Source organism: Bison bison, unplaced genomic scaffold (assembly GCF_000754665.1).
Source record: "Bison bison bison isolate TAMUID 2011002044 unplaced genomic scaffold, Bison_UMD1.0 scf7180017864115, whole genome shotgun sequence".
NCBI lineage: Eukaryota > Metazoa > Chordata > Mammalia > Artiodactyla > Bovidae > Bison > Bison bison.
In genome coordinates, this window is record NW_011494687.1 from 1229710 (window position 1) to 1241620 (window position 11911).

The window sequence follows — 11911 nt, forward strand, 5'->3', positions numbered from 1 at the left end:
AACTGATTCATCACAGACCCAACAATGAACACCTCTCCTTCCAGAATATACCCAGAGACGATGTTTAAATCCAAAGTCCTCTGAGGAGGGAAGAAAGCATCGGTTTTAAAATAAATTTGTAAATTTCTGGTTCTTGCATACTTCTCTAGCTTGATTTTTTTTACCTCTTATCCACATGTACTCATCTTAACTATACTGCAGTTGACCCTTGAACAAAATGGGATGCCGACCCTCCCACTAGAAAATCCACATAAAACTTATGGCTGGCCCTCCATAGAAACAGTTCCTTGAACTTCCTGGGTGGTCCAGTGGTTAAGAATCTGCCTGCCAATGCAGGGGACACAAGTTTGATCCTTGATCAGGGAAAATTCCACATGTTGTGGGGCAACTAAGCCTGTGTGCCACAACTATGGAGCCTATACTCTGCAATAAGAAAAGCCTGCACGCTATAACGAAGAACAGCCCTCCCTGTCAACTAGAGAAAGCCCATGTCTAGTGATGAAGACCCAGTGCAGCCAACAAATAAATATGTGTGTGTATATATATATATGTGTGTGTGTGTGTGTGTGTGTATATATATAAAAGGACGAGTTCCTCTGCATCAGCAGTTCCTCTATATTTGTGGTTCCACATCTGCAGATTTAACCAACTATGAAGCATATAGTATTGCAGTATTTACTATTGAAAAAAATCTGTATAAGTAGACTTGCGCTGTTCAAATTCATGTTGTTCAAGGGTGAACTGTACATTATTTGTACTTTCCCATGCTCCCTGAGCTCTTGCCTTCAGTTCTTTACTTATTCTGTTACTCTGCTAAGAATTTCTTCATGCCCCACTACTTCCATTTCTCTCCCTGACCAATTGCCATTTCTCTCTAAAGATCCAGTCTAAGAATATTAAAAGAGGTAACAAATTTAAAGTGTTTGGAACAGTGCCTGGTACATAATAAGCCTCTTATATAAAGTTAGTCATTATTGTTATCCTTACCATCACCTCTTCCAGGAAGCCTTTTCTGATCTAATATCTTCCCATTCCTGTATGCACTCCTGCTGTTCTATATCCCCATAGCACCCTGTGCATATTAACACATATGTAATCCTGAATTTTCTTGTTTCCTCTTTAGACTGCATAACTTACTTGAGGTAAGAATTGTTATCTTTCATAGTTCCCTCACTTAGGACAGTAACTGGCATGCAAGAGTTGCTCAACAGATGACTGAATTGGGAAAAAAATTACATGATTTGATCAACAGGTTTATCAAAGTTTTAACTACAACTTTAATGTTTTATTTTCCCATCATATATTTCAAAGAAACATGTCAGAAATTTATGAGAATTGATTATAAAAATGGTGTAGACAGATTAATATTCAGAAGAAAAAAAGATTCTTGCATGGTGACCCCATTTAGATACTGCTAATACTTGCCTTTCAGTGCTCGGTCGATGATATGTATGGCCATCGTCATGAGGGTCCAGCACTTGGAACATATGTCTGCAGAACTGGGGCAGGATGATCATTACTCACTGTCAGTGATATCACCGCCCCCCCCACTAGCAAAGCATGCCGAGCTCACCTACAACATCTCCTCACATCGTCATAGTCTGTCATGTCAATGTCAAACACCAGTTCTTTTTCCTGAGCCTGGAAAGCTCCCAGCTTCACTGTATTGTGTTGATTGGGCTAAAGGGACAAAATATCAATCAGTTTCTATAAGAGCTGCCACAGTGTCAGATATGCTAATTTCCTACTTATAAAGAAAAAGGTGCCAAAGAGAAGGAAAGAAACCATATACTGCCAAGTCTGTCAGTGACTGACATTGACTGGATCCTATACAGCCAGAAGTGATGACAGTGTAACTTTCATCTACTAAAAACAAGGTTTGATAAATGTTTTACCATAAGTTATGTTTTCTTATAATCCTATTGAGATATAATTGACATAAGACATTGTATAATAAACATTTGTTGATCAATAGAAATCATAATAAAGCATTTTTAGGTTTCTGATCAGGAAAGGTCCATACAAATAATTAGAAGCCTACTGCAAGATATTTTAAGGACCTTTAATTGTTATTGGGCATATAAGTAACAAAAATGTGTTTAAAATTTTTCAATAATTCAAAAAGATCTCCCAAGTCAGTCTGGCTCAAGCTGTAAGTAATTTCCTTTGAGGCTATGGAGTATCTGGTAAAGAAGATAGACTGAATGCAAATACTTATTTGGCTTTCTCTAAACCTGTACAAAAATAATTTTTTCTTTTTAAAGACAGGTATAAGTCTTTTTAAAAAGAACCAGAGAGGAGACAATACCACCACAATTTTTATAAGGAGATTCAAAAAGCTGAATCTTCAGCTCTCAGTAAAGAAAGAACAAGAAGAAACCCAGTTTACATCTCAGAATCCCCAAGTCTTAGGAACAGGTGACAACACGTATCTCTGGAGCTGAGATTAAAAACAGGAGGATTGGTTACAAACCTGTTTATGAGGTAGTTAGTACTAAACCTACTCTGTGGAGCTAGGTGACTGTGCTTCCATTTCCCTGGCAGACACCTGAATCATTACCTGGAGAGCATAAAACAGAGGGTCCCTGGACTGAGAAGGGGAGAGTAGGCACAGCTGAAAAAATGTTGTACTGTACAGATATTCAGGGGTTTAATTAGACATTTACTTGTGGAATGTTGAGACCTAGCTGTCTCCTCTGTACCTTTCCACTGCCGCCCCAGGCAGGAGACAGGAAGATTCCTCTCTGAAGCCTGACCAGGTGTGTCAGGCATTGTTATTAGGCTCTAGGAACAGATCAGTGATCAACTGGAGTTTTCATTCTGGCAAAGACCTAGAGAAACTGACACCAGAGCTTCCCGCAATAAAATGGCCCAGTCAGATCACTCTGTAGTAAAGAAATCTCAGCCATGTACACAGAGCTTCCAATCAGCTCTTTGGTACTCTATTCTTAAATATAAGCAACAAGCAAGACATTACCAGATATATGAGGAAAACCTCTGATAAAAGTGGAAAAACAGAAAAAAATGTAACTGTAGATAAAACAACCTGTGTAACAGAAGAAAATGACAGGTAAAAACCTGTCATTGGTATCTTCAGCAGGATCAGATACATCAATGAAAAGAGTACAGGATATGTGAGAAAAAAAAGGTTCTTGGAAATGAAAACATAATAGCAGAAATGAAAACCTCTGAGGAAATTCCCCAGAAAGCAGAGAAAATGAAAACAATAAGTAGGAAAAGAGACTTCTCTGGTGGTCCAGTGGTTAATACTCTGCACTTCCAATACAAGGGGGCCTGGGATTCAATCCCTGGTCAGGGAACTAGATTCCACATGCCACAACTAAAGATTCCATATGCTGCAATGAAGACTGAAGGTTCCTTGTACCTTAGTTAAGACCCAGCACAGCCAAAAAAAAAAAAGAGGTTGCCTCTTGGGAACAGAAAATAGGGGCAAAAGTAGGATACCAAAAAAAAAAAAAAAGCCTAATTAATAGTAGTTGATTTTGTAAACTATGTGCATATATAACCAATAAAAACACACAAAGATGATGTATAGATGCCTGTCTTGGCCCAATTTAAGAAATGACACCTTTTCCCCCTTCTGTGCTAGGGAGGAGTAGAGTGACACCTTGGCTCTTCTATAGAGACTTCAGTTTTAATCTCCATCCCTAAAAGAGGAGAAACCTGCTCCAAAGTATTTTCCCTGCCTGCCTTTTCTTACCTCCTCTCCCTTTCCTTTGGGATTTAGAGTCAGAAAACCTGGATTTAGGTCCTATCTCCCTCATTTAGAAATTGTGTAACCTAGGCCAAATTATCTAAGTTCTCTTTTTTAAAAAAGAATAATGAAGAATGATATGAAAAACAAGTTATACATTAAGAAAAAGCTCCATACAAAAGCTATTATTCTATGTGTATCTTTTCCCTACCTGTGTATATTTTTAAAGAGAGGAAGAAGGGCAATTTTGGGCAATTATGTTCATTCATTCAACAGATACTCTCTCTGTCCGGCAGTATTCTAAGTACTTAGAATGTATCAGTGAGGGGAGAGGGTAGGAGGAAGGGCAGGCTGCAGGCCTCTTTGAGTAAGGACTTGAAGGTGAGAAAAATGAACCAAAAAGATGCTTCGGGAAATGGGTTCTAGGCTGTGGAAATTGATTGAGCACAGGTCAGTGTGACAGGAATGGAGTGAGTAAGGGAGAGAGAGTGGCTTACTCTGTGTAAAATGAGAAGCCACTGGAGAATGGTTTTGGGCAGATGAATCACGATGATCTTACTTGTTTTAAAAGGATCCTTTTGGCTGCCGTGTTGAGAATACAGTCTAGAGTCTACAGGAGCAAAGTGTTAGGAAGTTTTTACAATAATTCAGATAAGAGGTGATGGTGATGATAGTACCACTAGTAGCAGTGGTTAGTAGATATTATTATGGAAGAGCTAAAGAGATTACCTAGTGAAACAGACAGGTGTGAGAGAGGAATCAAGAATGATTCTCTCCAGTATCTTCTGTGTTCAACCATGCTGACTTCTTCATTTAGTCTTTGAAAAATGTTTTTTTATCTATTTGATTGTGCTGGCTCTTCGTTGCTGCATGGGCTTTCTCTAGTTTCAGTACATGGGGTTCTCATTGGAGTGGCTTCTCCTGTTGAGGAGCATGGCCTCTAGGGCGGCTGGGCTTTAGGTGCAGCTCTCAGGATCTAGAGCACAGGCTCATTAGTTGTGGCACACATGCTTAATTGCTCCATGGCATGTGGGATCTTCCTGGACCAGGGATTGAACCCATTTCCCCTGCATCCACTGTACCACCAGGGAAGTCCCTCATTTAGTCTTTTTTTTTTAAACATTTCTTTTTTAATGGACCTCATTTAGTCTTTTAGCCAGATACTGGCTGAAAGTTTTTTTGTCCTAGAGTGAATATACCCAATCCATTTCCAAATGATTTCCAGTCAGTAAAGTATCAAAGGATGTTAAAAAAAATTTTTTTTTTACTTTACAACTTTCTTACAAAAATGGTTGAAGTGTGGCTCTTCAAATAAAATAAACACTACAAATTTATCTCAAAATGCTAGGGGCACCAAACCTTTCTTGGTTTAAAAAGCAACAAACTACTTAAAAAAACGATTTCTTACTCTGTGGGAATATACTGCGCCAATATCAATCTTGTATGGATTCATTTTCTGCATCTCCTTTTCCAGATCACTTTGGTTGTTGAAGGATTGGTAGCGAATATAAATATCATCTTTCAATGTGAATGAAAATTCACGGTGCTGAAAGTAATTCTTTACCACTGCAAAATAAATGTACACCTTAAAGTTAATTTGGTACTTTATCCAGCTCAGAGCATTAAAACATTAACCAATGAGAAGATATTTTTAATGAGTCCTCTGCTCAACACTATGCTACATGTTAAAAAAAAAAAAAGGCAAGAGCTAGTTACTAATTTGAAGGGGTTTACAAAGATGAAGATAAAAATGCAGAAATATTTTCAATATGTAATACCACCTCTCTTTCCTTGGTGGGCACTAATAAATTCAAGCGGCAAGAGTTAAGTACCTCTCCTCTTTTAGGAGATGCCCCTCTGTCCCTGAGCAGATCACGACTTTGCAGCTTCATGCTATGACCCTGTACCTCCTCCCCTCCACCCCCCGCTCCCCTCACGCCCCGTGGTTGCAGGTAAACATCAAACGGAAAGTGAGTCCGACCATTTGAGCCGGAAAAATCTCATGGACTGAGGACCTGGTGAGCTACAGTTCACAGGGTCGCAAAAAGTCGACATGACCGAGCGACTCAGCACACACTAACACGTAGTGGTAGTGGTAGCGGCTATACCCTTCCGTGTGCGGCGTAGGCTGGTCATTACATCCTCTCTCGGCCCATTTACCCCTCAGAGGTGACGGAGAGGGCTGGAGATAACAAACGAAGGTGCCCAGCACAACGCCTGGCGCACAGGAGGCACTTCATATTGTCATTCCAAGGTACCCTCCCAAAACCTCCTCACACGCCTTTGCAGACACACTACCACCCCTCTCCCTGCCTCCATCACCTCCGCCATAGTTGAGCCAGCGATAGTATTGGCCGTAGGGAAAGAGCCTTCGGTAATAAAGCTTAAGCAGCTCGGGCAGCTCGGCAGGATCAAACGCCTCCATGGAACACAGAATTCAACCGTGGGAGGACAACCGCAAGAATTGGCGGGAACCACACAGGCCAGCCTGAGCCACTGCGCAGGCGCATCGTGGCCACGGCCCGCCGTCCGCAGGGGCCGCTGGGAATTGTAGTTCCTATTTGGAGGCTGGCCTGGGCGAGGCCGCTTCTGACCGACTGGGCGTCCAGGGTAGCTCAGCTGGTAAAGAATCCGCCTGCAATGGGAGACCGCGAGTTCGATTCCTGGGTCGGGAAGATCCGCTGGAGAAGGGATAGGTTACCCACTCCATTATTCTTGGGCTTCTCTGGTGGCTCAGACTGTAAAGAATCCGCTTGCAATGAGGGAGACCTGGTTTCCATCCCTGGGTTTGGAAGATGACTTGGAGAAGGGAATTGACTACCCACTCTGGTTTTCTGGCCTGGAGAATTCCATGGACAGAGGCGCCTGGCAGGCTATAGTCTATGAGGTCGCAAAGAGTCCGACTCGACTGAGCGACTTTCCCGTTCACTTTCTGGTCGAGGGCGGTGCTCCTGTGGTCTCTGCCCATTTGTTTCTTCGCTAGGTTCCCTGCACAGGTGGGACGAAGAAGACCACGCCCATTCCTGGACGATTTACTGCGGAAAGATGAGCCCTGGAGCGGATGGTTGTTGTTCAGTCTCTCAGTCATGTCGGACTCTTTGCGACCCAATGGATTGCAGCACTGCCAGGCTTCCCTGTCCTTCACCATCTCCCAGAGCTTGCTCAAGCTCATGTCCATTGAGTCGATGATGCCATCCAGCCATCTCATCTTCTGTCGTCCCCTTCTCCTCCTGCCTTCAATCTTTTCCAACATCAGAGTCTTTTCAAATGAGTCGGCTCTTGCCATCAGGTGGCCAAAGTATTGGAGCTTCAGCTTCAGCATCAGTCCTTCCAATGAATTCAGGGTTGATTTCCTTTACGATTGACTGGTTTGATCTCCTTGCAGTCCAAGGGATTCTGAAGAGTCTTCTCCAACACCACAGTTCAAACACATCAATTCTTTGGTGCTCAGCCTTCCTTATGGTCCAACTCTCACATCCATACATGACTACTGGAAAAATCATAGCTTTGACTAGATGGACCTTTGTTGGCAAAGTAATGTCTCAGCTTTTTAATACGCTGACCAGGTTTGTCATAGCTTTTCTTCCAAGGAGCAAGTGTCTTTTAATTTCATGACTTCTTTCACCATCTACAGTGATTTTGGAGTCCAAGAGAATGAAGTCTGTCACTGTTTCCATTGTTCCATCTATTTGCTATGAAGTGATGGGACTGGATGCCATGATCCTAGTTTTCTGAATGTTGAGTTTTAAGCCAACTTTTTCATTCTTTTCTTTCACCTTCATCAAGAGGCTCTTTAGTTCCTCTTCGCTTTCTGCCATAAGGACGGTGTCATCTACCTAGCTGAGGTTATTGATGTTTCTCCTGGCAATCTTGATTCCAGCTTGGGCTTCATCCAGCCCGGCATTTTGCTTGATGTACTCTGCATATAAGTTAAATAAGCAGGGTGACAATATACAGCCTTGACGTACTCCTTTCCCAATACGGAACCAGTCCATTGTTTCATGTCTGGTTCTAACTGTTGCTTCTTGACCTGCATACAGGTTTCTCGGGAGCAAGTAAGGTGGTCTGGTATTCCCATCTCTAAGAATTTTCCACAGTTTGTTGTGATCCACACAGTCAAAGGCTTTAGTGTAGTCAATAAAGCAGAAGTAGATTTTTTTCTGGCATTGTCTTGCTTTTTCTATGATCCAGTGCATGTTGGCAATTTGACCTCTGGTTCCTATGCCTTTTCTAAATCCAGCTTGAACATCTTAGTATGCCAGGTTCACATACTGTTGAAGCTTAGCTGGGAGAATTTGAACATTACTTCGCTAGCATGTGAAATGAGTGCAGTTGTGCGGTAGTTTGAACATTCTTTGGCATTGACCTTCTTTGGGGTTGGGATGAAAACTGACCTTTTCCAGTCCTGTGGCCACTGGTGAGTTTTCCAAATTTGTTGGCATATTGAGTGCAGCACTTTAACAGCATCATCTTTTAGGATTTGAAATAGCTCAGCTGGAATTCCATCACTTCCACTAACTTTGTTTTAAGTGATGCTTCCTAAGACTCACTTGAATTTGCATTCAAGCATGTCTGGCTCTAGGTGAATGATCACAGCATCATGGTTATCTGGGTCATTGAGATCTTTTTTTTATATAGTTCTTCTGTGTGTTTTTGCCATGTGTTCTTAATATCTTCTGCTTCTATTAGGTCCATATCTTTTCTGTCCTTTATTGTGCCAATCTTTGCATGAAATGTTCCCTTGGTATCTCTAATTTTCTTAAAGAGATGGCTAGTCCTTCCCATTCTATTGTTTTTCTCTATTTCTTTGCACTGTTCACTTAGGAAAACTTTCTTCTCTCCTTGCTATACTTTGGAACTCTGCATTCAGATGGGTATATCTTTCCTTTTCTCCTTTGCCGTTTGCTTCTCTTTTCTCAGCTATTTGTAAGTCCTCCTCAGACAATCATTTTGCTTTTTTGCATTTCTTTTTCTTAGGAACGTTTTTGATCACTGCCTGCTGTACAGTGTTATGAACCTCTGTCCATACTTCTTCAGGCACTTTGTCTATCAGATCTAATCCCTTGAATCTATTTGTCACTTCTACTGTAAAATCATAAGAGATTTGATTTAGGTCATATCTGAATGGCCAGTGGTTTTCCCTACTTTCTTAAATTTAAGTTTGAATTTGGCAATAAGGAGTTCATGATCTGAGCCACAATCAGCTCCTGGTCTTATTTTTGCTGACTCTGTAGAGCTTCTACATTTTCGACTGCAAAAAATATAATCAATCTGATTTTGGTATTGACCATCTGGTGATGTCCATGTGTAGAGCTGTTTCTTGTGTTGTTGGAAGAGGGTGTTTGCTATGACCAGTGCATTTTCTTGGCAAAACTTTGTTAGCCTTTGCCCTGCTTCATTTTGTACTCCAAGGCCAAACTTCCTGTTACTACAGTTATCTCTTGACTTCCTACTTTTGCATTCCATTCACCTTTGATGAAAAGGACGTCTTTTTTTGGTGTTAGTTCTAGAAAGTCTTGTAGGTCTTCATAGAACCGTTCAACTTCAGCTTCTTCCACATTAATGTTTGGGGCATAGACTTGGGTTACTATGATATTGAATGGTTTGCCTTGGAAGCCAACCAAGATCACTCTATCATTTTTGAGATTGAACCCAAGTACTGCATTTTGGACTCTTGCTGACCATGATGGCTACTCTATTTCTTCTAAGGGATTCTTGCCCACGGTAGTAGATATAATGGTCATCTAAATTAAATTCACCCATTACTGTCCATTTTAGTTCACTGATTCCTATAATGTCAATGTTCATGATTGCCATCTCCTGTTTGACCACTTCCAGTTTACCTTGATTCATGGACATAACATTCCAGGTTCCTATGCAATATTGTTCTTCACAGCATTGGAATTACTTTCATATACAGACACATCCTCAACTGGGTGTTGTTTCTGCTTTGGCTCAGCCTCTTCATTCCTCTGGAGCTATTTCTCTGCTCTTCTCCAGTATTTTATTGGGCACCTACGGACCTGGGGAGTTCATCTTTCAGTGTCACATCTTTTTGCCTTTTCATACTGTTCATGGGGTTCTCAAGGCAAGAATGCATATAGACTTAGGTTATCAAGATGAAGTAAAAGAGATGTTCTCTGCTAACTTTATAACTGTTTTAGAAACAACACATTTAAGCAATTAAAGAAGGTTTGGAAATTAGTTCTTCATAGAATTTCTATGTCCAATATATGGAATAAATGACCAACCAAATGAGAAAAGCAGGATCTATTTATTCAAGAACTTCTTTTATACAGAAAGGGAGTCAGCCACCCTCACTTGTATTTTGACAGACTCAAATGTAGGCAGAGAAATGGGAAAGCTTTAATAGGGACAAGAGAGAAGGTTTCAGGTATATCCTAAATCAAGGCTCTTTGCATTGGGCAGGTATAAGTGGGCTAACACACATTGGGACATCCTATGTGATTGGTCAGGTGTGCACATTTGGCTTTCTCTGGTTGGTTCTAAATTGGAAGTGGGGGCAAAAATTAGGGAAGCTGTCAGTTTTTAATCAAGTCCTGACTATTTTGGATGGGTTATTATGTGGGTTATTTAGCTTCCTGGACTATTACTCTAGACTGCAGTCTCACTTCCTACAAGTCTGACCTAAAGCAAGCTGGCTTCCTGGGCTGTTTATTATATATAAGGGAATTGGTTTCCTGGGTATGCTTTGGGCAGATTGTGGATCAGAGTTCTGTTTTTGTATATGGTCTGGTCATTATTTCTTTGTATATTTGGTCTCTCATGTAGAACATCCAGGAATACTAAAATCTGAATCCAAGGAAGCTTGAAGAATCATGGAGAGTTTTATAAGTATGAAAGGAGCCTGTTTACTATTGATGTGCAGATTTGCTAATCAGTCTTACCAGGTAAAGATACATCTCACTACAAATGTGGATTGGGGTGGGTAGTCTGATAATTACATCACTGTTGTTGCTTGAAGGCCATCATTTTCATGAACTTTACTTTTTGAAAGTGGTCATGGTCCCTCATCTTCTGTAGGCAACATGGTGAAAAATAGTCTCTAGACAGATCATATTTATTTGAGTATTTCTAGAAATATGATGTTCTGCACAATATTAGTTGATTTTCACAATCCCCAGACAATCTGTTTTGGATAGAGTGAATTTCACTTCTGGGAATGTCTTCACTGTAATAACAGTAGCAAGAGTACCAATAGAGGAACTTCCCTGGTGGTGCAGAGCTTAAGACTCCATGCTTCGAATGCAGGGGATACAGAACCTCGTTGGGGAACTAACTCAGCTTCCCACAATTAAGATCTGATGCAGTCAAAAGTCAAAAATTAAAAAAAGAACAAAAAAGGGAGAAACATTAAGAGTTCTCTTTTCCAGAGCTGCATACCCTTGGGCTTTTTAATGGAAGTTTTGGTGTTTCTTTACTGGAAATTCCTTATTCTGCCTTTAGGAACTAATTTCTTTTAGCTATTTGGGAGTCCCCTATTTGAATTTTAGGACCATTAAAGAAGGCACACTGCAAGGAGCTAAGATATAAGTGGGCAAAGCAAAGGAAGTTTATTTATTGAGCTCCTATTGTATGCTTGATTTATTTAACAGTTATTCTCATTAGGCAAAAGGACATAATAATAGCTAACATTTATATAGCATTTGCTATGCTGTCAAGGACATATGTGATTGGTTCTAACCATATCCCTATTTTACAGATGGAGACATATTTGTTGTTGTTCAGTCACTCAGTTGTGTCCGATTCTTCATGACCCCATGAACTTCAGCACACCAGGCTTCCCTGTCCTTCACCATCTCCCAGAGTTTGCTCAAACTCATGTACATTGAATCAGTGATGCCATCCTATCATCTCATCGTCTGTCATCTGCTTCTCCTGCCTTCAATCTTTTCCAGCATCAGGGTCTTTTCCAATGAGTTGGCTCTTGCCATCTCATTGGTGGCCAAAGTATTGGAGCTTCAGCATCAGTCCTTCCAATGAATGTTCAGGACTGATTTCCTTTAGGATTGACTGGTTTGATCTCCTTGCAGTCCAAGGAACTCTCAAGAGTCTTCTCCAGCACCAGTTTGAAAGCATCAGTTCTTTGGTGCTCAGCCTTCCTTATGGTCCAACTCTCACATCCATAGATGACTACTGGAAAAACCATAGCTTTGACTAGACAGACCTTTGTTG

The 11911-nt window shown here is 40.9% G+C and overlaps 1 protein-coding gene across 2 annotated transcripts in view; it reads right to left on the reverse strand.

The window, feature by feature from the left end:
* The window catches only part of PRIM1 (primase, DNA, polypeptide 1 (49kDa)), an 18839-nt gene extending 12608 nt beyond the window's left edge, over positions 1-6231 (reverse strand). For both annotated transcript variants that reach the window (XM_010839275.1, XM_010839276.1), the window contains exons 1-5: positions 6038-6231; positions 5124-5281; positions 1574-1680; positions 1426-1499; positions 3-80 (exon numbers count right to left, since the gene is read on the reverse strand). In XM_010839275.1, the coding sequence (XP_010837577.1) occupies positions 3-80; positions 1426-1499; positions 1574-1680; positions 5124-5281; positions 6038-6140 (520 nt within the window). In that variant the 5' untranslated portion in view covers positions 6141-6231. The remainder of the gene's footprint in view (positions 1-2; positions 81-1425; positions 1500-1573; positions 1681-5123; positions 5282-6037) is intronic.
* Positions 6232-11911: the final 5680 nt, after the last annotated feature.